The following is a 27897-nucleotide window of genomic DNA, read 5'->3' as shown; positions in this document are numbered from 1 at the left end:
CAACACACACTTACACACACACCCACACCCCGACACACACGGACCCAGACAAACAAACATTCCTGAAATACAAGAGTCAGGTCAGAACAGACCAAGGGTTTCGGACCAAGGGTTGGGAGTTGTTCAAGTCAATCCTTTAGAGAATTACAGACTTTATCTAGCCTGCTGAACTGCAGCTAAGCTCAATGTTGTAAATGTGACAAGTATTTATACTGAAACTGGCCCTCTGGTCACTAGTATTTAACATTTCCATTCTCCATGATGAAGGTGGTTTGAAGTTTGGGCTGTGGTGGTGGGGGTGAGGGTTAGCGGAGAGAGAGAGAGCAGGAGGCAGATTCAGTGACGAGCAGCGGGAGCCAGAGATTGCTGATGGTTCATGTTGTCAGAAATATTTATGTATCTAAATTATTTATTTATTTTAAAGACTGCTGTTCAATGCTTAAGATTTATTCACTCTCTATTCAAATAAAGATTGCTGAAGAGATGACCTGGTGTGTGATTATAGGGAGGGAGGGACAAAATGCAATGGCACAACACCATGTTAGACCATGAATGAATCAGTGGAGTTACTGAGGAGCTCAGAGCTGGTCATCCTGTCGCTGCCACTGGGCTAACAGGCAGGTTCCTGCAGATTACTGAGATCCGACGATTGCGAAGTACCTTCTGTCCACCGAAGAACGACTCCTCCTCTTTCAGTATCTGGTGGCTGAACTGGTATCGAGCGGCTCCCCTGTAAAACACCCCCCAGCCCCGTGGTGAACGAGGGGAGAAAGGATGCAATGCTCCTTCCTATCCCATCCCGGACATTCTCCCACTTTCCTTCATCCTCCTAAGTCTTTCCGTTACAACCCACATCTTCATTTCTCTCTTTTACATACATGCGGGCGGGTACACACACAACACCACAAGCACACACAACACCATACAACCACACACACACACAGAAGACAGAGACACACACACGGACCGAAATAAACACATACACAGTCAGAAAGACAAAACCACACACATACAGACACAGAGACATATATCTAGATGCAGACAGAGACACGCATGCCTCTTATCTCCCTCACACATCCTTCACTCCCCAAACACCCTCTATTTTTTCCTCTGTCATTTGCTGTTCTTCCCCCTCCTCCCATTTCTCCAGTCTGGCCCCACTCTGCAGCTCACCGCAGGATGTAGGCACACCGCCGCTGCAGCAGCAAATCCACTCGGTCCCCGCTGTTGTCTTCACTCAGCAGCCGCATCACACTGCCCGACAGCAGGCACAGGCCGGCGATCGTGTCCCCACAGAACTGCCAGGAGAGAGGGGGCGCCGGCAGGTAACTCACCACACAAAGAGCAGTGCTCTATCACGCAAGCACACAACTGTGCCAGTGCGCACACATATTGCACACACAACATTCTGTCTTAATCAAAGCCCATCTAAAAACATTTTAAGAACAATTTTTACTGCACAATTGGACTCTGTAGATAGGAACGTAACTAAACATTTTGATAGGAATTAATAAAGACAATAGTTACATAATGCTCCAATGGATGTGAATGAATCCTGGGAGAGGTGTGAGCAAATGTGTGTGTGTGTCCATACCCATGTAAGTGGGTGTGTGCATGATAAGGAGCGAGCTGTGGTGCACTGGGTAGCGCTTCCTGAGGGGCTGTGAAAGGCAATCTCAACAGAAATTATCAAAAATTGGTTTAGGAAGGAAAGTACATAAAGTATTTACTATCATTCTTTTGCATTGGGGTCCAATCCCAAAATACTGTGAATAGACCAATTCCAGCACATGAATGAGGGTAAAAGGTAGAAGAGTTCAAATACACCTAGCTTGCTTTGGATGGAGCCAATGTTGGACACTAACCTTCACACTGTCCACGTGAGGATTGATGAAACCCGTCTTCTCCAGATCCAGTACATGCACCATTGAGAGCTGAGGCACCCCTGGAGGGAACGCAATATCCCGCAGCCGCTGCAGGATAGCTGCATTCTGCTCACTCCACTGCAATTTCTCAATCTCTCGATAACCATGGATTGCCTCAGATCAGTTAACAGAAAGAGGGAGAAAAAAATCAATCACAACCCTGAGCTATCTACTACAGGATAGTCGGGCAGGGGAGTGTAGAGTTTCAAGGCGAGAGGGGAGACATTTAAAGGAGATCTAAGGGTAGGTTTTCCACACAGAGGTGGTGGTCACCTTGGTAGTTTTAGCCTTTGATCGCGGTGGTGCAGATTACCTGGTCCCAGTGATCGTGTTGATAGCGCTGGCGCTTGAGCCGTGGCTCCAGCTCCTGAAGCAGCGCCGCCTCCTCGGCCGGGCTTACGAAGCCGGGCCGCAGCTCCACGTCCCGGGACAAGCGCTGGACCAGCGCGGGGCTGGAGGCGAGCATCAGCTGCGGGCCCGGCGCTCCGTGCGGCCTGTGGGGCTGCAGCAGCAACACCCGCGGCCTCAGCGCCCTGCCCCGGCCCAGGGCCCGCACACACAGGCCGCTCGGACTCATGGCCCCGAGGAAAAGGCCTTTGTGAGTAAAAACGACCCGTTCAGATCAGTCCATGGGCGCCGCCATCTTCTCGCCGCGCGATGCATTGTAGGTGAGGCGCGTGCGCACACGGGGAAACCGCGACTGATCACGTGGTGGGGCTGAGGTCTTTCAGCCCATGGAGCCCATACTGGCCCTCAGAGCAATTTCATGTAGTTTAGTCCATTCCTTCTTTCCAGAGATGCTGCCTATCCTGCTGAGTTACTCCAGCATTCTGTGACTACCTTTGGTGGAAGCCAGAATCTGCAGTTCCTTCCTATTCGTGCAGTTTAGTTTATTGTCACGTGTGCAAGTGAAAAGCTTTTGTTAACCAATGCTAGCCAATCAGCAGAAAGACAATACACGATTACAATCGTGCCATTCACGTTTCCATGCTTGCTCTCAGAGCAATCTCATGTAGGAGGCCTTTCAGCCCATCGAGTCCATGCTGGCTCTCAGAACAACCTCAAATGTAGGTGGTCTTTCAGCCCATCATGCTTGCTATCAGAGCAATTTCATTAGTCCAATTCCCCCGCTTCTCAGTAATACCTTTGATCTCGAATACTGATTAACTTCAAGTGTCAAGAGAGTCAAGAGTTTAATTATCATATGTCGAAAACAATACAATGAACAATTTACAATGCTCAATAAACTTCACGACAAAGTCAAAATTAAAACAGTAGTAATCAAGAAGTGATAAATTGGATTTTATTCCTATTATTATGTAGTGATTCCCCTTGCCGTGACACAGACATCCTCGTGATGTGCCCACTGCACAGTGTAATGTGGTGCCAACATTGATTGATCGCTGGGCACTGCCACTGGAAGGAGAGCTGGCGTTGGAGGCAGGATGGCGTCCAGTAGCCTGGCTTCGAGGTTGTCAGTGTGTGCGAGTGATAGGGCGGAGAGACAGGTTGCTGGAGATGGGGGAGGAAGCAGGAGGATTGCATTCACGGTGTCCCCTCCCTTGTCCATTACCAGAGTTGAGGGGGGTTCGTGTTTCACCAGGGCGGCGACATGGGCTGCGGGTTCTGCAGGTACGACATCACCACAGCTGAGATCGACAACCTGCAAGGCCAGACAGGAGGGAATGGGTGAGGGGATTATACAAACCAAATCACACAGCTACCGCCCACCCTTTCTACTGCCTAAACAACCTCTAACTCTGCCACTGTCAGCTCTTTACTCCTCCCGAACAACCTGTTTGAGCCCTGATGCAAAGCTACTGAGTCGGAGGAGAGGAAAGCTGGAGGCATAAGGGACAAAGAACAAAAGAATGAAAGGCACAAAGAACAAAGTATCTTTCATCCTTTGTACCGACTCCTACCTCCAGTTTCCCTCTCCCCAGACTCTCAGTCTGAAAAAGGGTCGCGACCCGAAACATCACCTATTCCTTTTCTCCAGAGATGCTGCCTGACTCGCTGAGTTACTCCAGCCTCTTGTGTATAGCTTCTCATCAGCACTGGGCTAAACATGTCTCTTCACACTGACCCAGGAAGACAACAACTTGAACACTGGCATGTCTTGTTTTTTAGTGATAAGGCTGTGTCACGAGGGGGAAGGGCAGAATACTGAATCACAACAGTTAATCCTGTAAACAACAGTATGTGACCCACTCCACATCTTTCCGTCAAATTATGGTATAAAATGGCTACATGCTTTGTGTCTGTGGAGCAGACTTATGATTGACTGCTCTCCTTGCCTGGCAAGTTATTGCTAATAAAGCTACAGTTAACTGTCACGTTTTGTGTAAATTATTCCAACAATGCTGAGGTCAAGATTGAATCAACTGTGTGCAGCAGCAGCTCCACCTGCTGCACCTCTGGGCCAGTGGTAAAAATAGTGGTTCCACTCACATGAAGCTGCTCATCATTTGTTTGGTGTCTTCAGAGCTGCGAGAGTTGGCAAAGCTGATGAAGGAGCAGTAGACGGCAATCCAAGCACAACATTTCAGCTGGGAAGTGATGAGATGATGTTAGACTCTGGTTACATTACAAATCACACCTCCAATCCCCAGCCAGTGTATCGCCCGATCGAATTTGGCATCATTTAGGCCCCGTCCAACCCACCAGTGAAAACACATTGTAACTTTCATTTCACTGCACATCTTGTACGTGTATGTGACAAATAAAGTTGACTTGACTTGACAAATTTAATTGATTAAATAAAAAATAAAACAATCTAGCAGTCCTAGTCTGGAAATGCGTGTGCAAGCAGGAATTATCAGAATGTCCTCAGAGCTTACTACACCACTGAACTGGTCCTGACCTACCATCTACCCCATTGGACACCTTCAAACTATCTTTAAACAGATTTTACTAGACTTTATCTTACACTAAACATTATTCCCTTATCCTGTATCTGTACATTGTGGATGGCTTGATTGTAACCATGTATAGTCTTTGCAAACTGAATAGCACGCCACAAAAAAAGCTTTTTAATGCATCTCGTACATGTGACTTAAGAAATAAACGAAACTACACTCAGAGCGAGGTGGCCCGAATGCAACCCCTCAGCCCTGAGAGCTCGGCAAAGACTTAAGTCATTCATGGAAAGTGAGAGGAAGAGCATGGAGAATTGGTGTACCTTCAGCATCAGCCCACACATGCTGAAGATCATTCCCAGCAGGTTCATGTAATCGGGGGTTGGGTCCTCCAGGGTCGGGTTGTTGTCACTAGCGGGTAGCTTGTACCTACAAACACAAAGAACCATTGGAAGCAGGAGATACATGCAGCACCAACCAGCCAGCATTCTCCACCATTCAAAGTGTTCAGGACTAATCCTGTCTGCAAGTCTTTCTTCCCACTTGATCCCACATATGCTTAATAATGTAACAATGGACTAGTGTGGGCTCCACCTTTCATAGGTCATTGGTGCTGGCTCGGATTTGTTCTGTACCTTTTCATACATCTAGTTTCCCTTTACCCTGCCTCTCAGTCTGAAGAAGGGTCCCAAACCGAAACATCACCCATTCCTTCTCTCCAGAGATGGCCCACTGAGTTACTCCGGCATTTTCTGTCTGTGATAGGAATACGAATAAGTGGAAGTGGGAGGTTGATGGTCGGCACAGATCTGATGGGATGTTTTTTTACTCTATGTGGTGATTTTCTCTATGACCATCATCCTCATGACCATCTTGAGGAGGACTTTCTTTAGTCAGAGGGTGGTGAATCTGTGGAATTCTTTGCCACAGATGCTGGTGGAGGCCAAGTTAATGGTTCTTTATAAGATGGAGATTGACAGATTCCTGATTGGTCCGGGAGTCGGGGGTTATGAGGAGAAGGCAGGAGAATGGGATTAGGAGGGAGAGCCATGATTGAATGGCGGAGTAGACTTGATGGGCAGAATGTCCTAATTCTGCTCCTATCACTAATGAACCTATCCTCTCTGCTGAGCGTGTCCTGATGCCATGCCTGTAACCCTACAGTCCCTGCTTCTTTTATCTTCTTCTTAGTTCTCTATAATAATAATAATGGATGGGATTTATATAGCGCCTTTCTAATACTCAAGGCGCTTTACATCGCATTATTCATTCACTCCTCAATCACACTCGGTGGTGGTATGCTACTTCTGTAGCCACAGCTGCCCTGGGGCAGACTGACGGAAGCGTGGCTGCCAATCTGCGCCTACGGCCCCTCCGACCACCACCAATCACTCACACACATGCGAAGGTGGGTGAAGTGTCTTGCCCAAGGACACAACGACAGTACGCACTCCAAGCGGGATTCGAACCGGCCACCTTCCGGTTGCCAGCCGAACACTTAGCCCATTGCGCCATCTGTCGTCCCAGGATCTGTCCCTGTCTCTCCCCTACCTCTCTCTCTTTCTCCTCTATTCCCCCTACCTTCTCTCTCTCTCCCTCCTGTCTGTCTACCCGTCTCTTTCTCCTTCATCTCTCTCCAGTCTCTCTTCCTCCCCTCTCTCTCTCTCCTTCCTCTTCTATCCTTCCTCTCTCCCTCTTCTCCACTCCCCCTCCTCTACTCCTCTCTCTCCTCTCTCTCCCTCCTCTTCCTCTCCCCATCTATCTCTCTCCACTCACTCACCGCAGGATCTTGTTGACTCTCCGCGGGTCCGCCATGACGCCGGTCCCGTCACCAAACCTTTCCCCCAGCAGCGGCGGCAGCGGCAGCGGAAGCGGAAGTGAGTCCGGTGGGGATGTCGCTCCCGGCGCCGCGGCCGCCGGCCCCGCGTTTCCCCAACAAACAGCTCCGCGACTGGGAGTGTAAACAGGGCGCCGTCAGGGCCGTGCGCTTCAACGGTGAGTGGCGGTGGAGCCGAGACCCACGGCAGCAGCTTCCGGCACGGATCACGGCCACAGGTGGCGGCAGACAGCCACCCCCACCCTAGGGTGCCCCTCACACACTCATCCCCACTCTGGGGTGCCCCACATACACCCACCCCCACCCTGGGGTGCCCCTCACACACTCATCCCCACCCTGGGGTGCCCCACATACATCCAGCCCCACCCCCACCCTGGGGTGCCCCTCACACGCTCATCCCCACCCTGGGGTGCCCCTCACACGCTCATCCCCACCCCCACCCTGGGGTGCCCCTCACACGCTCATCTCATCCCCCACCCTGGGGTGCCCCACATACACCCAGCCCCACCCCCACCCTGGGGTGCCCCTCACACACTCATCCCCACTCTGGGGTGCCCCACATACACCCAGCCCCACCCTAGGGTGCCCCTCACACGCTCATCCCCACCCTAGGGTGCCCCTCACACACTCTTCCCCACTCGCAGACACTCTTCCCCACCCTCACACACCCATCCCCACCCTAGGGTGCCACTCTTTCCTCTTCCCCACCCTCACACACGCTTCCCCACCCTTGGGTGCTCCCAACACACATGGTTGCCCCATCTTCACCCTCAACTTATCAGGCAACTAAACTATCCAACCGCAACTATAGAGCAGTACTGAACTACTATCTACCTCATTAGTGAAGTTATGGGTGACATTTCGGGTTGGTCCCTTTCTGCAGTCTGAAGAAGGGTCTCGACCCGAAACGTCACCCATTCCTTCTCTCCAGAGATGCTGCCTGTCCCGCTGAGTTACTCCAGCTTTTAGTGTGTATCAACAGTACTGCATGCATGTTTCCCATTTGGTCTTGTATTTGAGGACTAATCCTTTGGCTGTGTTGCTGCCTGTTCCCCTCCAGTGGACGGTAATTACTGCCTGACCTGTGGCAGTGACAAAACGCTGAAGCTGTGGAATCCACACCGAGGGATCTTCTTGAAGACGTACGCGGGCCACGGCTACGAGGTTCTGGATGCCGCTGGGTAAGACGTTGCCCTGCACGCTGTGGACGCAGTGGGCTGTCGCCTTGCATCAGTGCCCTCACTCAGCCTATCACTCTTACCTCCACCCCATAGCTCTGGTTCTCACTCCAGCCTTTCACTGCCCCCAATCCCCCGGCACTGCAGCTTTGGCAGGATGTTGTGACTTACACTGGCACCTTTGCCCCCTGCAGTTCCTGCGACAACAGCCAGGTCTGTTCGTGCAGCAGCGACAAGACCATCGTGCTGTGGGACGTGGCGACGGGACAACTGGTCCGCAAATACCGGGGTCACGGAGGGGTAAGAGTGGCTTTGATCGCTCGTTTTCACACCTTACCCTTCCACATCTCTCCTTTCCCTCTCCCCTGAGATGCTGCTTGTCGTGCTGAGTTACTCCAGCATTTTGTGTCTATCTTCAGCATCTGCAGTTCCTTCCTACACACAAACAGTGTTGGCTGATGCTGAGGAGAGCAACAAGATGTTGTCAAGCTGGAAAAGGGACAGGGAAGATTTACAAGGATGTTGGCAGCACTCGAAGGTCTGAGCTATAGAGAGCAGTTGAACAGGCTGGGGCTTCTTGAAGCGCAGGGGGATGAGAGGTGATCTTATAGAGGTCTCAGAGTAGGGGATCATGAACCAGAGGACATTGGTTTATGGTGATAGGGGAAAGGTTTAATGGGAACCTAAGGGGTGACTCTTTCACACAAAGAGTGGTGGGTGTATGGAACGAGCTGCGGAAGTAGATGAGGCAGCTGCTCCACGCAGGCAGTCAGTCAGCAGGCCTTCCCAACTGTTTGGCAGCAGCTGCACCAAGCTCCACAGCCCTCTGTTCCCTGTGTCCTCCACATCAGTCTCTCTCGTAGCCTTCCTCTGCTCTTTCTGAAAAGCCACTCTTTTCTCTCTTTTCACAGAAAGTAAACTGTGTTCAGTTCAACGAGGAGTCGACTGTCATTGTTTCAGGTGAGAAAGGTGTGGGTCTTGTTGGGGGGAGAACTCATAGAAAGTATGTGCTCAGATAAGGCAACATCTAACATTGAAAGCCATCATACACATACAAGATGTGCAGTGAAATGAAAGTGGCAATGCCTGCGGGATTGTGCAAAAACTACAGAACAGAATAGAACAGAAAAAAAAAAATGTTTTAAAGGCACAACACAACAGTAAATTAGTACAGTAGATTAGTTCCTGGTGAGATAAGAGTTTACAGTCCTGATTGCCTGTGGGAAGAAATTCCGTCTCATCCTCTCTGTTTTCACAGCATGACAGCGGAGGCATTTGCCTGACCGTAGCAGATGGGACAGTCTTGCTGGGGTCCCCCATAATGTTGCTGGTTCTGGATCTGCACCTCCTGGTGTATAGGTCTTGCAGGGGGGCGGGTGTAGTTCCCATAGTGCGTTCGGCCAAATGCACTACTCTCTGCAGAGCCTTCTTGTCCTGGGCATTTTACTGGGAATTCCCTTTATCCCTCCCCCTCGGGCTGGGTACAGATGGAGCTGTGTTAACACTGCACTCATTAACTGCGCTGATCAACTGATTGCAGGTTCCATTGACTCCTGCATTCGATGCTGGGATTGTCGGTCGCGGAAATCGGAGCCCATTCAGGTTCTCAGTGAAGCGAAGGATGGCGTATCCAGTGTGAAGGTTTCAGACCACGAGATTCTATCAGGGTGAGAGTCGCGGGGGGGGCACAAATAACTGGGACCCACAAACAGTGTACAGAGCGGGAAAACAACCTCTAGAAAACACCGGGGAGATGGAATGGGTGACGTTCGAGACCCTTCTTCAGACTTTGTCGACCCCTGCCTCTCCACCGCCCACCAGCGGGCTGGAGCCGTCACTGCACCCGAGTTCCAGGCTCAGCACCAGGCCCCTGGTAACGATGGGTCTAGACCCGAAACGTCACCCATTTCTTCTCTCCAGAGATGCTGCCTGTCCCGCTGATTTACTCCAACATTTTGTGTCTATCTTCGGTTTAAAGCAACATCTGCAGTTCCTTCCTGCACATCTAGAAACACAATGTATACACAGCAACATGCACTTAAATGTGTCTACCCCCAATGCTCTGTCTCAGAGTCAGAAAGTTGTGTCTTTATATATTCGCCACATTTTCTTTTGACATAGGAGCCAGTCTAGGACCAGTCTCAGCCTGACCACTCTTCTCCCCTCTCCCATCAGACAAGAGGTACAGAAGTATGAAAACGCACACCTTCAGATTCAGGGGCAGTTTATTCCCAGCTGTTATCAGGCAACTGAACCATCCTACCACCAACTAGAGATCAGTCTTGACCTCCCATCTGCCTCATTGGAGACCTTTGGACTATCATTAATTGGACTTTATCTAAACATTAATCCCTTTATCCCAGTATTCAGTAACTGTATACTGTTGTAATTATCTATTGTCTTTCTGCTGATTGGTTAGCTAGCAACTAAAGTTTTTCACTGTACCTCGGTACATATGACGATAAAGTGAAATAAACTAAACGACTTAGCCCATCGAGTCTACGCCAGCTCATCCAGTAATCATTCCCTACTTATTATCACCGTAAGCTATTCCCCATAGAATACAATACATTCTACCCAGCTCGTACATTGCAGCAATTTACAGAGCCTATTTAGCCCAGCATGTCGCACGCCTTTGGTATCTTGGAGGAAACAGAGCACCTGGGCCATGCACAGGACTGAACGGAGAACGTGCAAACTTCACACAGACAGCACTGGAGGTCAGGACTGGACTGTAAAGGGCCTGTCCCATGAGCATGTGACTACATGCGGCAAGTGCGACCAAACGTGGTCGCTTGAGCCGTACGGTCTCGCGGGGCCGGTCCCACTTTGATCGCCGGAGCCGTATGTAGTTGTGCGGAGCTGGTTCCCGACATCGCACGGGGCTCCGGAAAACTGACAGTGTTCAAAAATGCCGCGCGGCAACGGCCTGCCCGCAGCCACCTCGATGCCGTACGCAGCGTCTTGACGCCGTACGTCACGCGCAAACTTCCCGCGGACTTCGCTCGAACTTCACGTCACTCACTCGACCTCCGCGCGGCCCCCGCATCTGGTTTGGTTGCGCTTGCCGCATGCAGTCGCATGCTCGTGGGACAGGCCCTTAAGGCTCTGCTATGCCAGTGTGCCACCAATGATTGTTGCTTGCAGTCCCACTCCAGAGAGACACACTAATGGTCGGACACTGATGTGTGCAGAGGAGTGAGGGAGGTTGCGAGGGTGGGTCTGTGTAGATGAGGTTTGTTGTTTATCCTAACCCTGTGCTGCTGTAGGTCTGTCGATGGACGGGTCCGGCGCTATGACTTGCGCAAGGGACTACTGTTCGCAGATTACATTGGAAGTGAGTACTGGACAACAGAGCCCATTTAATGATGCATGTGAATGACTTTCTTTATCACATGTGAACAGATTAGATTGTCAGTGTTTGTGCTGGAGGCAGACTGTCTCTCGTTGTAGTACACATTGTCAGATGCTGCCTGTCCCGCTGAGTCACTCTAGCATTTTGTGTCTCTTCGATTTAAACCAGCATCTGCAGTTCCTTACTACACATTGACAGACTGTCCCACTGTGCTACAGGTTGGCTGATGTTATTTAAGAAAGATAAACATAGAAACATAAAAAATAGGTGCAGGAGTAGGCCATTCGGCCCTTCGAGCCTGCACCGCCATTCAATATGATCATGGCTGATCATCCAACTCAGTATCCTGTACCTGCCTTCTCTCCATACCCCCCATCCCTTTAGCCACAAGAGCCACATCTAACTCCCTCTTAAATATAGCCAATGAACTGTGGCCTCAACTACCTTCTGTGGCAGAGAACTCCACAGATTCACCACTCTCTGTGTGAAAAATGTTTTTCTCATCTCGGTCCTAAAATATTTCCCCCTTATCCTTAAACTGTGACCCCTTGTTCTGGACTTCCCCAACATCGGGAACAATCTTCCGGCATCTAGCCTGTCCAACCCCTTAAGAACTCTGCGGGACAGGCAGCATCTCTGGAGCGAAGGAATGGGTGATGTTTCAGGTCGAGACCCTTCTTTAGACAAAACTACACCTATCCATGTTCTCCAGAGACACTGCCTGACTCACTGAGTTACTCCAGCACTTTGTGTCTTCAGTTCTTGAGGATATATTTGTCAGCTTGTTCTGCAGATTGACCTGTTACCATCTCCCCATCTCACACAGGTCCGATCACAAGTGTGTGTTTCAGCAGGGACGGGCAGTGTTCACTCAGCTCCAGCCTGGACTCCACACTGCGCCTCTTGGATAAGGAGACGGGGGAACTGCTGGGACAGTAAGTGCACCTCCCTGTGGTGGGAGGATCACAATCACACACCGACTCCAGAACCTGCCCTCTAACTGGCACTAACTACTCCCTTGGTGTCACCGCCTGGTTGATGGTCTCTTCCATCTCCAAGTAAAAGATACATAATGTCCCTGGTGAGTAGTGTGTCCCTAGTGGGTTAGTGTAAGGGGGACCGCTGGTCGGCGCAGACTCGTGGGCCGATGGGCCTGTTTCCACACTGTATCTCTATACTAAAGCAGAAGACCATGGTATTCAATATTGGGCCATCTGCTGCTCTACGAGAAGTAGACCACAATGTTAACAGTTACCCCTTCCTCGCTGTTTCAATAGGTACAAAAACCACAAGAATGCAGAGTACAAATTAGACTGCTGCTTCAACGAGACGGACACGCATGTCCTCAGCGGCTCCGAGGATGGGAAGGTGTATTTCTGGGATCTCATTGAGGTGAGCATCCTTTCCCCAACAAATAAGGCACAGAATGCTGGAGTAACTCAGCGGGACGGGCAGCATCTGTGGATAGAAGGAATGGGTGTTGTTTCGGGTCGAGACCCTTCTTCAGACTGAGAATCTCAGACTATCTTTTCCCCAACAGCCACCCTTCCTTTCTCTCAGACAAGATGGGGATCTTGGGTAGGTTTGTAGGCTAATTGGCTTGGTATAATTGCAAATTGTCCCCAGTGTTTGTGTGCGGGGATCGCTGGTCGGCGCGGACTCGGTGGGCCGAAGGGCCTGTTTCCGTGCTGTATCTCTAAACTCTGCCATCACCACTAACAACACATTTTCTTTATACCACTGCTGTAAGAGGGTTTGTGTCATGCACAATGCTCCTAAGTTTCTTCTGTTAGGGCATTGACTGAAGGATTTGGGTTGTTTGAATTTATTAGCACGATGCAATTCTTGTTGCAGGGATCGCAGGCTGCAACGCTGACGGTGGGGAAGGGAGTGGTGCAGTCCCTGAGTCACCACCCAACGCAGTCGTGTTTGCTCACTGCCACAGAGGGCAACGTGCAGCTCTGGGGGGATGAAGAATACGAGGAAGAGATGGTGACAGCCACATGACGCTCGGGCACAGGCTCCCAACATGGGCGATAAACTGTGCAGGAAGGAACTGCAGGTGCTGGTTTTCACTGAGATAGACACAAAATGCTGGAGTAACAGCGGATCAGGGCAGCATCTCTGGTGAAAAGGAGGTTGTGGCTTTTGGGTCGTAACCCTTCTTCAGACACGATAAACTCTTGGCCTTTGCACTGGAGAACAAGCACCATAACTCCAGCAAGGCTGCTCATGTGACACACCGCAGGAGGATCCATGATGCAGTTAGCTGAACAAAAACTGTTGGAGGAACCCAGCGGGTCAGGCAGCTTCTGTAGAGCGAAATGGACACAGACTGCTGGAAGAACTGAGCAGGTCAGGCAGTATCTGTGATTTACTCCAGCAATTCCACTTATCTCCCCAGCTATGACTACCTGTTGTCCACTGCCCACAATATCTGGCCCCTGTCATTTAAATGTCTAGTTTGAGAAGAATAAAGTGATTACTTTCAGAAAAGGTTTGTTTCAACAAGCAGTGTCATCATTCTGTGTCAAAACTGTTTAATTTGGGTTTACAGCGCGAAAACAAGCTCTTCGACCTAACGAGTCCACTCAGACCAGCGATCCCCGCACACTAACACTATCCTACACACACACTAGGGACAATTTACGTTTATACCAAGCCAATTAACCTACAAACCTGTACGTCTTTGGAGTGTGGGAGGACACTGAAGTTCTCTGAGAAAACCCACGCAGGTCACGGGGTGAACGTACAAACTCCGTTCAGACAGCACCCGTAGTCTGGATCGAACCCGGGTCTCTGCTGCTGTAAATGCTGTAAGGCAGCAACTCCACCGCTGTGCCGCCGTGCGTAGCAAACAATTGGACACCTGACAAACAAAATAGTCTTTAAACTCAATCATGATTTTATTCATATTCATGCAGCAACCATATCTCAAAATTACATATTTGGAACAAATCCATTATGCAGAAGTTTCTCCAGCTAGCAACCCCAAGTAGTCTCCTCGACCCGAAAACACCCGCGTTTAGTGTGTTGAGGACACTCAGTCACTGGGACAAAGTGTTTCTCCAGACCCTCCAAGCTCTGCTTAGATCACCTTAAGATCCACACTGAAGTTGACCCAAGTGGTTATATATTTTTTAACTTACAAATGCCCTTGAAAGATTTCAGTAAAATAATGTTCTCTCCCTGATCCCGATTCCCTTTTCTTGTGTGTGCGCACACACATCGACACACACAGCTGTCTGGTACTCAATGTCTCAGACCTGGTGGTATGTAAAAGCGAAGATAATAGTCAAACAAAATGTAAGCGTGCATTCACCACTGCAAGGAGTTTGATGAAATGCTGAATGCGGATACAGGTAATTCCCTCACTGTGCCACACGCCTCATCTTCCTTCCTTCCTTCCTTCCTTCCTTCCTTCCTTCCTTCCTTCCTTCCTTCCTTCCTTCCTTCTTTCCTTCTTTCACTCGTTCTTAGGAATCGCAGTATGCTCCTAATGTGGCAACATCTGCTTCCCAGTAGTGGCAGATAGGATCTCAATGTCCCCTCGACCTCAGGAGACGGTGCCATCAGCCGCTGGTTCTACGACATGCTTGGCTTAAGCGGGGAGTGCGTTAAATCATCTTTGAACGGGACGCAAATGCACTCAACTTGGGCGCGAATGTTTCAGCGACCAACAGAGGGAAAACAAGAGTGGCATCGGCACAGATCTAGGAGAAAGAACAGGTACTCAATACAGCGATCTCTCCGGGTCCCACCTACCCACACTCCAAACGTTCATATGTGATAGCAACAGAATTCGGCCATTCGGCCCATCAAGTCTACTCCACCATTTAATCACGGCTGATCTACCCTTTTAACCCCATTCTCCTGCCTTCTACCTATTACCCATAACACCCGTACTAATCAAGAATCTATCTCTGCCTTAAAAATATCCATTGACTTGGCAATTAATTCCACAGATTCACCACCCTCTGACTGAAGAAATTCCTCCTCATCTCGTTCATAAAGGAACGTCCTTTAATTCTAAGGTTATGACCTCTGGTCCTAGACTCTCCCTCGAGTGGAAACATCCTCTCCACATCCACTCTATCCAGGCCTTTCGCTCTTCGAAAGTGATCACTCTGTTCAGTTATTGACGCCTCACTCCATCCAATGTTGCCCGTGACTCCAGCGCTTTCCCTCTGGCAATGGTTGTGCGTTTGACACCACCGCAGACCGATGAGACACACTCACCTTCACGGGCTTGGCATCCATGCGGATTTTACCCCAGGACACAGCTTCGTCCGGTTTGGCTCCAGAATCGGAGCCATCAAACTCATGGCCTGTGTTGACAAACACCGAGTAGTCTGCTCCGTTCCTCTGTCAGCGAATGAAGGGTGGGGAAAAATAAATTAGGATCAATAAAAGGATGGGGGGGGGGGGGGGGTAAAAGGAATAAATTGGAGCAAAGGCAGAAGGAACCGACCATGAGGTTAGCATTGGCAATGTGATGCTTCACCACGCCGCCTCCCAGTATGATCATCCCTGTCTGTTTGGCGTATACCGCCTGGTTGTTTACTCCTCGGATGTCTGGGGAGAGGAGCGGAAGAACAGGAGTTACTACAGCACTCGTTCACCGACCCTACAACACTCCCCCGCATTCCTTCTCTCCAGAGACCCTGCCTGGCCCGCTGAGTTACTCCAGCATTTTGTGTGTATCTTCGGTTTAAACCAGCATCTGCAGTTCCTTCATCCACAACTACACCCGCCATCTTAAATCTCTCTTTCCCACTGCACCACACATTGACACCACCTCCCCTGCACTGCTTATGAATGAATTAATACGCTTATTGGCCAACTATTCACATACAAGGAATTTGCCTTGGTGCTCTGCCCACAACTGACATACAGTGACAGTTAGGAATGACCCATAAAACATGAAACATCAATAATCAAACATTATCGATTAAACATGTGAATTAAATAAAATACCAGAGCACAATGAGGCTACAGATTTTTGGTCATTGAGTAGAGCTACTACTCGTGGAAAAAAAGCTGTTTTTATGTCTGGCTGTGGCAGCTTTGACAGTCCGGAGTTGCCTTCCAGGAGGAAGTGATTTAAAGAGTTTGTGTAGCAAACCACACAGGCACAGATAAACATCACCAGAATCAATTAGTGAAGGTCTCCATTCATAAGTAGCACAAGAGGAATTAGGCCATTCGGCCCATCAAGTCTAATCCTCCATCCAATCATGACTGATCTATATTTCCCTCCGTAAGTACATGGGACATTAAACACTTAACTTAGTGTATAAACCCAAGGCCCACATACCTTCAACAATATCGAGCACCAGCCCAGGGTTCTTATAAGAGTGGAAGTAGATCATGTCACCGATGGAGCCATCTGTCAGGGCAGGGCTGAAGACTGGGATGTTGTTCTGCAAAAGAGGATCAAAATTGGAGAGAGATAAAAAAAAGCTGGAGTAACTCAGCGGGACATGCAGCATCTCTGGAGAGACGTTTCAGAATGAGACCCTTCTTCAGGCTCTTCGAAATTGGAGGATTCAAATATGTAGAAACAATTTCTAGTCGGCTCCAGGAGCGAGACACAATCCGAACATGTTGGAATAGGTGTACAGGGACAGACAGACAGACACACACGCACGCGCACACAGACACACGCACACACAGACGCACACAAAGACACACGCACATGTGCATGCACATATGCACACGCACACAGACACACGCACACAGACACACGCACACAGACACACGCACGCGCACACCGACACACGCACATGCGCAGGCACACGCGCACAGACACACTCACACACATGCGCATGCACACACAGACACACGCACACACGCACGCACATGCGCACTCACACACAGACACACGCACGCACATGCGCACTCACACACAGACACATGCACACACACACACACGCATAAGGAAAGAGAAGCTGCAATTGAACACAAAGTCAGCAACGGGATCAGATCCTGTGGGAAACAACATGACAGAGTGGACATCAGGAAGTTTCCACTAGTGGGAGAGTCTTGAACAAAGGTTCAGTTACAAGATGAGGTGCCGCTCATTACGAACAGAGGTGTATTAAAAACATGACTCCTCACAAAGGGACGGATCACTGGATTCTCCATCTCAGGATTGCAAAGGCTGGATCAATGGGAGTATTTAAGAGGAGGTAAATACATTGAAAGAATAAGTAATTGGTGGCTGTGCGTAAATGGCACAACTGAAGAGAAGAAGCCTGGAGCACCTTTTCCATGCCCGTGGGGCAAGCTAGAGGGGCTGAGTGGCCTACACCGGCTCTTAGCTTCTCATGTTTCAGGCAAGAGCTGTCCCAGTGAACTGGGCCCCAGTGGAGTATGTTGGAGGAGGGTGATGATGCAGAGGGGTGAGGATGAAGAGTGCCCCTCAGGCCAACGGCCTCAGTCCACACAGGCACGTCAGTTATGACTTTGATCAAAGTCAAATTCAAAGTCAAATTTATTCATCACATGCACCCGAAGGTGCAGTCAAATGATCAGCCTGCAGACCTCAGGGCGCAGGGCGAGTCAAAAGTTGCAAACACAGTGACAGATTCAGCGAGTGATTCGTATGTCAAGGGTGGGAGATAAATTTGTGTGTAGTGTAGTGTGTGTAGACTGTATTGAATAATTGGTATAGCCTCCGAAAATGTGGGATGAATTTTTTCCACGGTTCATGTATATATTTATTACCTGAATAAAGTCTATTTTGAAATTTAAAAAAGACTCGTGTGTAAATCCTGTACCTTGTAAGCCCAGTAGTAGACAGACTCTGGGTTATCGATCTCTTTCCCTAGTCGAGCAATCATTTTTGATGGAGTCCAATTCACTCCCTGCAGTAAGAACACAAGGTCATCAGTGCCTGCAGTGCAGCCTGCATATAACATAGGTATGTTGCAAAGCGTACCTGAAGCGTCTTTGAAAATCTGCTGCTGTCCGTGTGCGCGATTTTGGCGCCGTTTAGAGGGGGCGGGTTTAAAACGCGATTTTCTCTAGGCTGTTCAAATCGAAGATGTTCAGCCTAGTTAATTATTAACGAAAAATCGCTGGAAGACCCCGTCGCAAAAGCTATTATTAGGTTTAAAGGCCTCGTATAATAGTTATAGTAGTTTAAAAATCAATCTCTAAACCCGCGACCGCCAGCAACCGCAGAGTCTCATAAAGCAAATAGCAGAAGTTAGGTTGTATATTTTTACATTAAAAAGGGCTTCTAAAGATCCCTTTATACAAAGTTTAATATTGCGAGTAGCTCATTTTGGGCCCATTGTATCCCGCAGTATTTTTCTGGGCATTTGGGGCACAAATCTACCGCAATGTGAACGTTCTAAACCAGCGCGTTCCACAGGATCCCACTGGAAAGCTGATTTAAATGGGCATTTATTTACAGCAATTGAACACTAAATTCCTTCCATTTGGTCTATAAATTAATGTAAATGAGATTTAAAAATCATGTTTTATTGTGAATTATTTGTGAATATTATTTGGACATTTAGGCTATTTAAAAATGTTAATAATTTATTAAGAAATGGATAGATGTTTAGATCTAGTAATTGAAGTCTGAAATTAGCTACAATTAGGTAACTAACTAATTATATGCTTTAATTTCAGGTCATCCAAGTAAGATTATTTTATATTTGTTTCAGAATGCTTCAATCTATGATAACTGAAAATTTCATTCAGTTCTCTTAATTTTTAAGAAAGTTATGGGCTTTTGACTGTTCACGATCACAACTTTTTTGTTATGTCCATAGAAAATCAATAGGGAACAAGATGCTCATTTCCGAGTATGAAAATGGCCATAACTTTTTAAATACTTGAGATATGAAAGTGAATTAGGTGTCAAATTAAACTTATTTTTATGCTTTATCTGATGGGATAAATTACAGACTTGATTTTTAAAATCTCAAAATTTTGTAACATTGCTATATAACAGCCATGAAACGGCATGGAACTGAAGCTGCCATTAAAACAAGCTTTCAACAATTGCTCACTTTTTCAATTTAAAGGGCTTCAGCCTTTTATCTCAAAAAGATGTTCATTTAAAATTTTTTTTTTTTTAAATTTAGAAATACAGTGTGGAAACAGGTCCTTCAACCCACCAAGTTCACACTGACCAGCGATTCCCGCACATTGACACAACCTCGGAAAAAAACCCACGTGGTCATGGTGAGTACGTACAAACTCCGTACAGACAGCACCCGTAGTCGGGATGGAACCCATGTCTCCGACGCTGCAAGCGCTGTAAGGCAGCAACTCTACCGCTGTCAATACATTAACTAAGTTCATGTAGCTAAGTTCTTCTGTTTAGCCTTTAGATCTACAGAAAGGATTAAGTTGCTGCCATCTCTCCTGGAGACGGGGCGGGTAGCCTCACCTGCTCCTTCTGCTCCAGTAGCATCTGATCCAGAATTGGCATCAACCAGTCATCGAATTTGCAATAGTTGTCATTGGGGACCAGAAGATTTCCAATCCTGTCATTAATTACAAGATCAATTAGGATCAACACCCGTAATTAGTTGTATTCGAAACACGCAGTGGATTTGGCTTCATCTTTTCAGGTGTGGGAGCTGAAGCTAAACTGTGGTACATCTTAGAGGCTGGAGAGCAGATTCACTGCGCATATAGTGAGCTCCACTCCATAACCTAACTGACCCTGCCCTCCGTGTGTTTGATGAGATCCTGAGTAGCAGCTTTATTGTATCTAACCAAGTTCATGTCGCAAAGCAGAATTAATCAATTTGGCCCATCGAGTCTACTCCGACATTCAATCATGGCTGATCTATCTTTCTCTCTCAACCCCATTCTCCTGCCTTCTCCCCATATCCCGACACCCATACTAATCAAGAATCTGTCAATCTCCACCTTAAAATACACAAATGGACTCCACAGCAATGTAGCAATTAATTCCACAGATTTACCACACTCTGACTAAAGAAGTGTTGTTACTCACCCAAGTTTTTCCACATGCTGGAAAAGTCCTCTATTTCTACTCCATCCCCAAGCATCTCCCTGTTACTGGGCCCACATCCATAGGCATTAAGCTTTCTCCAGCTCCAGGACAGGAGCTGAGACGGGGAACAGCAACAAACGACGCAGCAGTGGAGTGCTATACATTGAAACCCAATTTCCCCGACATCTAAATGTGCAACTGCAGTGTCCAGGAGCTGTGTATTCTATCAGCCGGCCCAGAGACAGCATCTGCAGTTGTAAACAGCATCTGCAGTTCTTTGTTTCTTCACTAAAGGTGCCTGGTTTGTTCAATTGACTGACACACATGGGATACACAGAGACTCTGTGACCATCTCCCCGAGAGGAACCAGCTGGCTGTGGCACACCAGTAAACATAGAAACATAGAAAATAGGAGCAGGGATAGGCCATTCAGCCCTTCGAGCCAGCACCACCATTCAATGTGATCATGGCTGATCATCCAAAATCAGTACCCCGTTCCTGCCTTCTCCCCATATCCCTTGATTCCGTTTGCCCTAAGAGCTAAATCGAACTCTCTCTTGAATACTTCCAGTGAATTGGCCTGTGGGTGAAAAAGTTTTTCCTCACCCCAGTCCTCAATGGCCTACCCCATAATCTTTCAATTGTGACCCCCTGGTTCTGGACTCCCCCAACATGGGGAATACTTCTCCTGCATCTAGCCTGTGCAATCCCACAAGAATGTTATATGTTTCTATAAGATACCCTCTCATCCTTCTAAATTCCAGTGAATAAGCCCAGTCGAGCCATTCCTTCATATGTCAGTAAGATGGTACTTGGAACTAGCAGCGTTGATGATACTCAATCCTCAGTATGGACCTTCTCTCAGAACCTCCATTCTGAGATAATTCTACCAGCCAGCACCACATCGGGACAGCTCTTTACATTGTATGCAGGTGGTAGTGACTCCCTACCTGTTAATCCCATTGGCTCGCAGCTCTTTACCCTTCAGGCTGAAGTCCCCCAGGAACGTTGGAGCCAGACACTTGATAAAGTCCTCCTCGATGCCACCCGCGGTGGTCACCACACAGTCAACCTGTAAGGGGCGGGAAAGAGAAAGTTAGGCCAGTAAACAGGAAGGGCACAAGGATCTGGGTAACGGGATTAACAAACTGCTTCTTCCCACATGGAGATCCGCACTCATGGTCTACATCACTGTGGCAAACCGGACATTATTCGGTGATTGTACAGTGAGATGGACAATGTTGGGATCCGGCTTTGCCTTGGTCCCTCTTGTTGGTAATGTTGTCGCTGGCATTGTGTGCAGAGTGAGACACTGGAGTGGTGCCTGGGGACATGTATGGGTATCATGGGCATCAGCAATTCCACTATTGTGCTGCTTGTTGCTTTGTGTGGGTTGGGTAAGTGTGGCCACAACGGCCCACCAATCTGTGCGGCACAGTGGCGCGGCCAGCAGAGCTGCTGCATCACAGCTGCAGTGATGCCGGTTCAATCCTGGCCACTGGTGTTCTGTGTGTGGAGTTTCCACATTCGCCATGAGCTTCCCCCTTGTGCTCTGGTTTCCTCCCACTTCACAAAGACATGCCTAGCAGGTTAATAGTTTATTGTCACTTGTACTGAGGTACAGTGAAAAGCTTTTGTTGCGTGCTAACCAGTCAGCGGAAAGACAATACATGATTACAATCAAGCCATTTACAGTGTATAGATACATGATATGGGAATAACGTTTAGTGCAAGGTAAAGCCAGTAAAGGCCGATTAATGATAGTCCGAGGGTCACCAATGAGATAGATAGTAGTTCAGCACTGCTCTAGGTTGTGGTGGGATGGTTCAGTTGCCTGATAACAACTGGGAAGAAACTGTCCCTGAATCTGGAGCTGATGGGAACACGGGGAAAATAATGGGTTTGGTGTACAATTAGTGTGGTTGGTGGTCAGCGATGTCCTGGTGGCTGACTGGCCTGATTCACTGCTTTGACTATCACAGTAGCAGCCCAGAGCAGGTGACGTTGCCTTTCTAGGATAGGTAGCCAGTTGGCTACTGCCCGAGGGACAGGAAAATACGCCCCAATGCCAGACCCTACCATGTTGTGTTGCACAAGGTAGCGGATGGTTTCTCGAATCCCAGAGCTGATGAGGTTGGAGGTGTATCCCAGGAAAATGGTGCAGCCCGTCAGCTTCCGTTGACACGAGTTCAGGTTGATGGCATTCTTCTCCGATTCTTCCAAGGGCTCCAGCTTCTTCTCGATCTGAGAACGTACAACAGAGGTCAGGCCTGTTGTTGCTAACAGGAATCAGTGCGCGTACAGCCACGCGCAAACGAGCTGACCCAAAACCCAAACAGACAATGCCAGAAATACTCAGCAGGGGAAAAGAGAGGGAGAAAGATTTAGTACAAACCTGAGGGGCAACATTTTTTTTACACAAAGGGCGATAGGTATATGGAATGAGGTATATGGTTCTACTAGGTACATGGAACGAGCTGCTGGAGGAGTTAGTTGAGGCAGGTATCATCACAACATTAAAAAAATAATTGGACAGGCATGCGGATAGAGCGATATGGGCCAAATGCCGGAGGTGGGACTAGTGTAGATGGGACATATTAGTCTTTAATAATAATAATAATAATGGATGGGATTTATATAGCGCCTTTCTAATACTCAAGGCGCTTTACATCGCATTATTCATTCACTCCTCAGTCACACTCGGTGGTGGTAAGCTACTTCTGTAGCCACAGCTGCCCTGGGGCAGACTGACGGAAGCGTGGCTGCCAATCTGCGCCTACGGCCCCTCCGACCACCACCAATCACTCACACACATTCACACACAGGCACAGGTGGGTGAAGTGTCTTGCCCAAGGACACAACGACAGTATGCACTCCAAGCGGGATTCGAACCGGCTACCTTCCGGTTGCCAGCCGAACACTTAGCCCATTGTGCCATCTGTCAGTCTTTGTAGGCAAGTTGGGCCGAAGGGCCTGTTTCCACACTGTATAACTCCCTGACACAATGTTCTGGACTAGATATCCCACTAATCTCTATGTGCTCAACAATGAGATTACAACAGACACCTCTCACTGCCCCAGACACCTCTTTCCCCTCTCACCTTAAACCTATGTGCTCTGTTTCTTGATCTCCCTACTCTGGGTTAAAGACTGAGCATTTACCCCATCTACCAAATTCCTCGCTTTATCTTGTGCACCTGTATAAGATCAGCCCTCATCCTCCTGCACTCCAAGAAATAAAGTCCTAGCCTGCCCAACCTCTCCCTATAGCTCAGCTTTCTTAGTTCTGATCTAAACTCACACTGTCACAAAAGAACACAAAAAACAGGAGGGGGCCACTCTGCCATTCAAGGCTGTTCTACCTTTTCTACAAGGTCATAAGGAATAGGAGTAGAATTAGGCCATTCGGCCCATCAAGTCTACTCCACCATTCAATCATGGCTGATCTTTCTCCAACCTAACCTTATTCTCCTGCCTTCTCCCCATAACCCCTGACACCTATACCAATCAAGAATCTATCTATCTCTGCCGTAGAAATATCCACTGACTCCACCGTCTCTGTAGCAAAGAATTCCACAGATTCCATAAGAGCACTCAAAGCTAATCCTGCACCTTAGACCCAGCTCCATGTCATAATTTCCTAATCCCCATCCTGCCTCGCGTAAGATGCATCCTGATCACTGCTAAAGTCAAGTCAAGTCAATTTTATTTCTATAGCACATTTACAAAACAACTCTCGTTGACCAAAGTGTTTTACATTGGTGGAGGTACTAACGTTCTACCAACAGTGGTACATGGATCAACAATAGATACATAAATACATACATACAGCCCTCCCTCAGAGGACTTCAAAGGCTTAAGAGTACAAATAAGTTTTAAGTCTAGACTTAAAAGAGTCAATGGAGGGGGCAGTTCTGATGGGAAGAGGGATGCTGTTTTCATAGTCGTATTATCCATAATGCTAAGTATCTGGGTCATACGAATCCATTATTTTTAGAGTCAAAATTATTAAAATTAGAAGATTTGGTTACATTCAAAACAGCTCAGATAATGTTTAGGGCCAAAAATAAAAATTTACCTGGAAACATTCAAAAATTATTTAACGAGCGTGTGGGGGGTTACAATTTAAGAGGAATATTTAACTTTAAGAAACAAAAAGTCCGTACGACTAGAAAAACCTTTTGTATTTCGGTTTGTGGAGTAGGAGTGTGGAATAAATTGAACGGGGAATTGAAGCAATGCACAAACATGAATCATTTTAAAATGATATATAAAAAAATAATTCTCAAGGGGTACAGGGATGGAGGGGATGGTTGACAAGTGGGGGTTGATGTTTATCTTGCTTTACTATTGTTTACTTATGTTTGGGTACTTCAGATATGAAGTTTGTATGTACATAATAGTTGTATGTATATATATGTCTGTAGGTATTATGGGAAATTGCCTAGGGTAGTATTATTATTAGTAATTAATTGATTTTTAAATATGGTAGAAGTGTTGGGGAAAAGGGGTGAGATTTAATAAGTTATTCTTCTTCTCACTCCTTTTCGAGCTTGTACAGACACAGAGTTGGACATTGGAAATTTGATTTTGTTCTTCTCATTGCTATGTAAATATTGATTGTAATGTCCAATTGTTTGATAATTTCGATTTTGTTAATATTAATGTCTTTAATGTCTTTACTTGTTCGGAATAAATAAATAAATAAATAAATAAATAGTCGCGGGGATACTTACCATTGCATTGATCTGTTCTACAGCTTGGCCAAAGTTGGTTGCCTGATAACCCGTGGTCAGGTAGGACTGCAGCAATGCGTGGTAGTCAATTCCTTTGTTGAAGTCATAGCCCTTGACCTGCAGAGATCCCTCAGGCATCGTGGCGCTCTCTTTGTAAACTGCGTTCAGGGCCACAGGTGGAGCAAGTTCCGCCATTCCTTCTCTTTCCATCGGCTGATCAATACGTCAAACTTCCTCTCAGTCAAAGCCCTGGAATGAATGAGCCACAGAAACCGGGGTTAGTGAGAGGGTTTGAGACAAGGCAGCAGGAAAGATGCAATGTTACAGAACCAGAGTACAGAAGCAGGCTCTTCAGCCCATCATGTCCATGCCTCTCACTGCAGCGGCCTGTACTACACCCATTTATTTAGTCCGAGATTCAAGGAACTGTACAGTATGGAGGGAAAAAAAACCTTTGACCCATAAAACACAAGATACATGAAACTTGCAGTCATGAGTTGGGCTAGATGTTAAATTACAATGAAAGCACAAAGTGCATGAGGATTAGCACCCACCACATGCTGGTGAGTTTCTTCAGCACCCTTTGTCAACTTAACAACATCCTTCTTGCGTCTGGGCAACCAGAACTGCACACAGTACGCCCAAGTGCTGACCCAATCACCTTCTATTCCTCTGTGTTTCATGTAATTATCCTGACGGTTCTTAAATCCTCCTCCTCTCACCCCGGGCCCGGTCAGCGCCGCCACTGCAACCCCGTCCTCTCCCCGCGACACTTTTGTCTACCTTCGATTTTCCAGCATCTGCAACAATACAATATCTATTCCATGTCATTTGAACCTCAGTGAGACTCAAACGAAACTCCGTTTCTACAGCCATACATATAAGTTAAACAATGACAAAAACACACAACCAACACAAATTTAACATCCACCACAGTGAGTTCACCAAACACCTCCTCACTGTGGTGGAAGGCAAAACAATTCCTACAAGACACAAAAACAATTGAATTCACACAAACAGGTTGGAACCTGTATCGAGCTGTACTGAGAACAAATTCCACCAGCCTGGCTGTGTGGTCATTAAAAAAAAATACAATACAATACAATGACAGGGAATCCCCTCCCCACTGTGATGGAAGCCAAAGTATTTTCTCTCCCCTGCACCATTTTTGCAATAAGAAGCAGTTCCTTCTTTTTAGATTAGATTCCTTTATTGTCATTCAGACCTTTCGGTCTGAACGAAATTTCGTTTCCCTGCAGTCATGCATATATGTTAAAAAAATGACAAAAACACACAACCAACACAAATTTAACATCCACCACAGTGAGTTCACCAAACACCTCCTCACCAGGGGCTGTCAGGATGCTGCACACTGGCCCATGACCACAGAGGTGGCTGGCAGCATCCCTACCCTGGCTGTCAGTGGGGCAGTGAGATGCTCTGGCCCACTGGTACACACAGCAAGTTCCCACAGTGGCTCCACTGGGTCTGAGCCACCGCCCCCCCCTCCACGTCCCATCAACACTGCCCTCCTGGCTTGGCGGCAGCGACACGGGGCCATCCCACCCCCGGTAGCCAGCGGCCGGTCTCTCTCCTCTCCACCTCCACCCCCTCATCCTCCTCCTCTCACCCCGGGCCCGGTCAGCGCCGCCACTGCAACCTGGTCCTCTCCCGCCGCTCCACACTGCGGCTGCGCGCCGGCTCTAGCCCGCCCCCCAGCGCCCGCCGATCCCACTGCAGCCCCTCTCACAGCCAATCACACGGGGAGCCGGAGGGGGCAGAGAGAGAGGGCCAGTCGGTCAGTGTCTGTGGGGGGAATGGGCGCAGTGGGCAGTGGGGCCAGAGGGGCCAGTGTGGACAGTGGGGACAGAGGGGGCAGTGGGGGCAGAGGGGCCAGTGTGGACAGTGGGGTCAGAGGGGCCAGTGGGGGCAGTGTGGACAGAGGGGCCAGTGTGGGCAGAGGGGCCAGTGTGGACAGTGTGGACAGAGGGGGCAGAGGGGGCAGAGGGGCCAGTGTGGGCAGTGGGGGCAGAGGGGCCAGTGTGGACAGTGGGGGCAGTGGGGGCAGTGGGGCCAGTGTGGACAGTGGGGGCAGAGGGGCCAGTGTGGACAGTGGGGGCAGAGGGGGCAGAGGGGCCAGTGTGGACAGAGGGGGCAGAGGGGACAATGGGGGCAGAGGGGACAGTGGGGGCAGAGGGGGCAGTGGGGGAAGAGGGGCCAGTGTGGGCAGAGGGGCCAGTGTGGCCAGAGGGGCCAGTGTGGGCAGAGGGGCCAGTGGGGGCAGAGGGGCCAGTGTGGACAGAGGGGGCAGAGGGGACAATGGGGGCAGAGGGGACAGTGGGGGCAGAGGGGCCAGGGTGGATAGTGCGGACTGTGTGGGTAATGTGGACAGTGTGGGCAGCGTGGACAGTGTGGGCAGTGTGGGCAGAGTGGACAGCGTGGGCAGGGTGGACAGTGGGGACAGTGTGGGCAGTGGGGCCGGAGTGGAGTGTGTGGGCAGAGTGGGCAGATTGAGCAGTGTGGGCAATGTGGAGTGTGGCCAGAGTGGACAGTGTGGGCAGGGTGGACAGTGTGGACAGTGTGGGCAGTGGGGCCGGAGTGGAGTGTGTGGGCAGATTGAGCAGTGTGGACAATGTGGAGTGTGGCCAGAGTGGACAGTGTGGGCAGAGTGGACAGTGTGAACATAATGGAGGGTGTGGACAAAGTGGGCATAGTGGAGGGTGTGGACAGTGGACACAATGGCCAGATAGACATGGGAGAGAGTGGACAGAGTTGACAGAATGGACAGAGGAGAGAAGAGAGAGTGGACAGAATTGACAGTATGAACAGAGGAGCGAGTGGACAGAATGGATTGAGTGGACAGGACTCCAGCGAGTACAGGCACAGAGCTGTCAAACACTCATTATCTAATGTTAACATATGTTGGCCCAATCATCCCTGGGTTCATTCTCGTAAACCTCCTCTGGGCCCGCTCCAAAGTCAGCACATCCCTCCTCAGATATGTGGCCCAAAACTGCTCACA

General features: G+C 48.7%; 4 protein-coding genes across 4 annotated transcripts; 1 reads left to right on the top strand and 3 right to left on the bottom strand.

The window, feature by feature from the left end:
* Nucleotides 1-391: 391 nt before the first annotated feature.
* Nucleotides 392-2685, bottom strand: alkbh7 (alkB homolog 7). Its single transcript, XM_033050977.1, has 4 exons — nucleotides 2239-2685; nucleotides 1866-2039; nucleotides 1174-1298; nucleotides 392-730 (listed from the first exon to the last, which is right to left on the bottom strand). The coding sequence occupies exons 1-4, from the start codon at nucleotides 2500-2502 to the stop codon at nucleotides 589-591; spliced, it is 705 nt and encodes a 234-aa protein (XP_032906868.1). The 5' UTR covers nucleotides 2503-2685; the 3' UTR covers nucleotides 392-588.
* Nucleotides 2686-3203: 518 nt separating this feature from the next.
* On the bottom strand, nucleotides 3204-6665 carry wdr83os (WD repeat domain 83 opposite strand). Its single transcript, XM_033050979.1, has 4 exons — nucleotides 6564-6665; nucleotides 5107-5212; nucleotides 4377-4474; nucleotides 3204-3588 (listed from the first exon to the last, which is right to left on the bottom strand). The coding sequence occupies exons 1-4, from the start codon at nucleotides 6596-6598 to the stop codon at nucleotides 3522-3524; spliced, it is 306 nt and encodes a 101-aa protein (XP_032906870.1). The 5' UTR covers nucleotides 6599-6665; the 3' UTR covers nucleotides 3204-3521.
* wdr83 (WD repeat domain 83) lies at nucleotides 6642-13649 on the top strand. The gene is made up of 9 exons (XM_033050976.1): nucleotides 6642-6778; nucleotides 7681-7801; nucleotides 7993-8098; nucleotides 8710-8758; nucleotides 9339-9465; nucleotides 11068-11135; nucleotides 11980-12088; nucleotides 12431-12545; nucleotides 13008-13649. The coding sequence occupies exons 1-9, from the start codon at nucleotides 6676-6678 to the stop codon at nucleotides 13158-13160; spliced, it is 951 nt and encodes a 316-aa protein (XP_032906867.1). The 5' UTR covers nucleotides 6642-6675; the 3' UTR covers nucleotides 13161-13649.
* Nucleotides 13650-14617: 968 nt separating this feature from the next.
* On the bottom strand, nucleotides 14618-26576 carry dhps (deoxyhypusine synthase). The gene is made up of 10 exons (XM_033050975.1): nucleotides 26506-26576; nucleotides 24876-25124; nucleotides 22219-22383; nucleotides 21090-21211; nucleotides 19564-19660; nucleotides 17936-18022; nucleotides 16471-16576; nucleotides 15625-15728; nucleotides 15393-15518; nucleotides 14618-14866 (listed from the first exon to the last, which is right to left on the bottom strand). The coding sequence occupies exons 2-10, from the start codon at nucleotides 25083-25085 to the stop codon at nucleotides 14771-14773; spliced, it is 1113 nt and encodes a 370-aa protein (XP_032906866.1). The 5' UTR covers nucleotides 25086-25124; nucleotides 26506-26576; the 3' UTR covers nucleotides 14618-14770.
* Nucleotides 26577-27897: the final 1321 nt, after the last annotated feature.

This window comes from Amblyraja radiata, chromosome 35, assembly GCF_010909765.2.
Source record: "Amblyraja radiata isolate CabotCenter1 chromosome 35, sAmbRad1.1.pri, whole genome shotgun sequence".
Lineage (NCBI taxonomy): Eukaryota > Metazoa > Chordata > Chondrichthyes > Rajiformes > Rajidae > Amblyraja > Amblyraja radiata.
The sequence above is the reverse complement of the archived record's forward strand: the minus strand, read 5'-3'. Positions and strand labels throughout refer to the sequence as shown.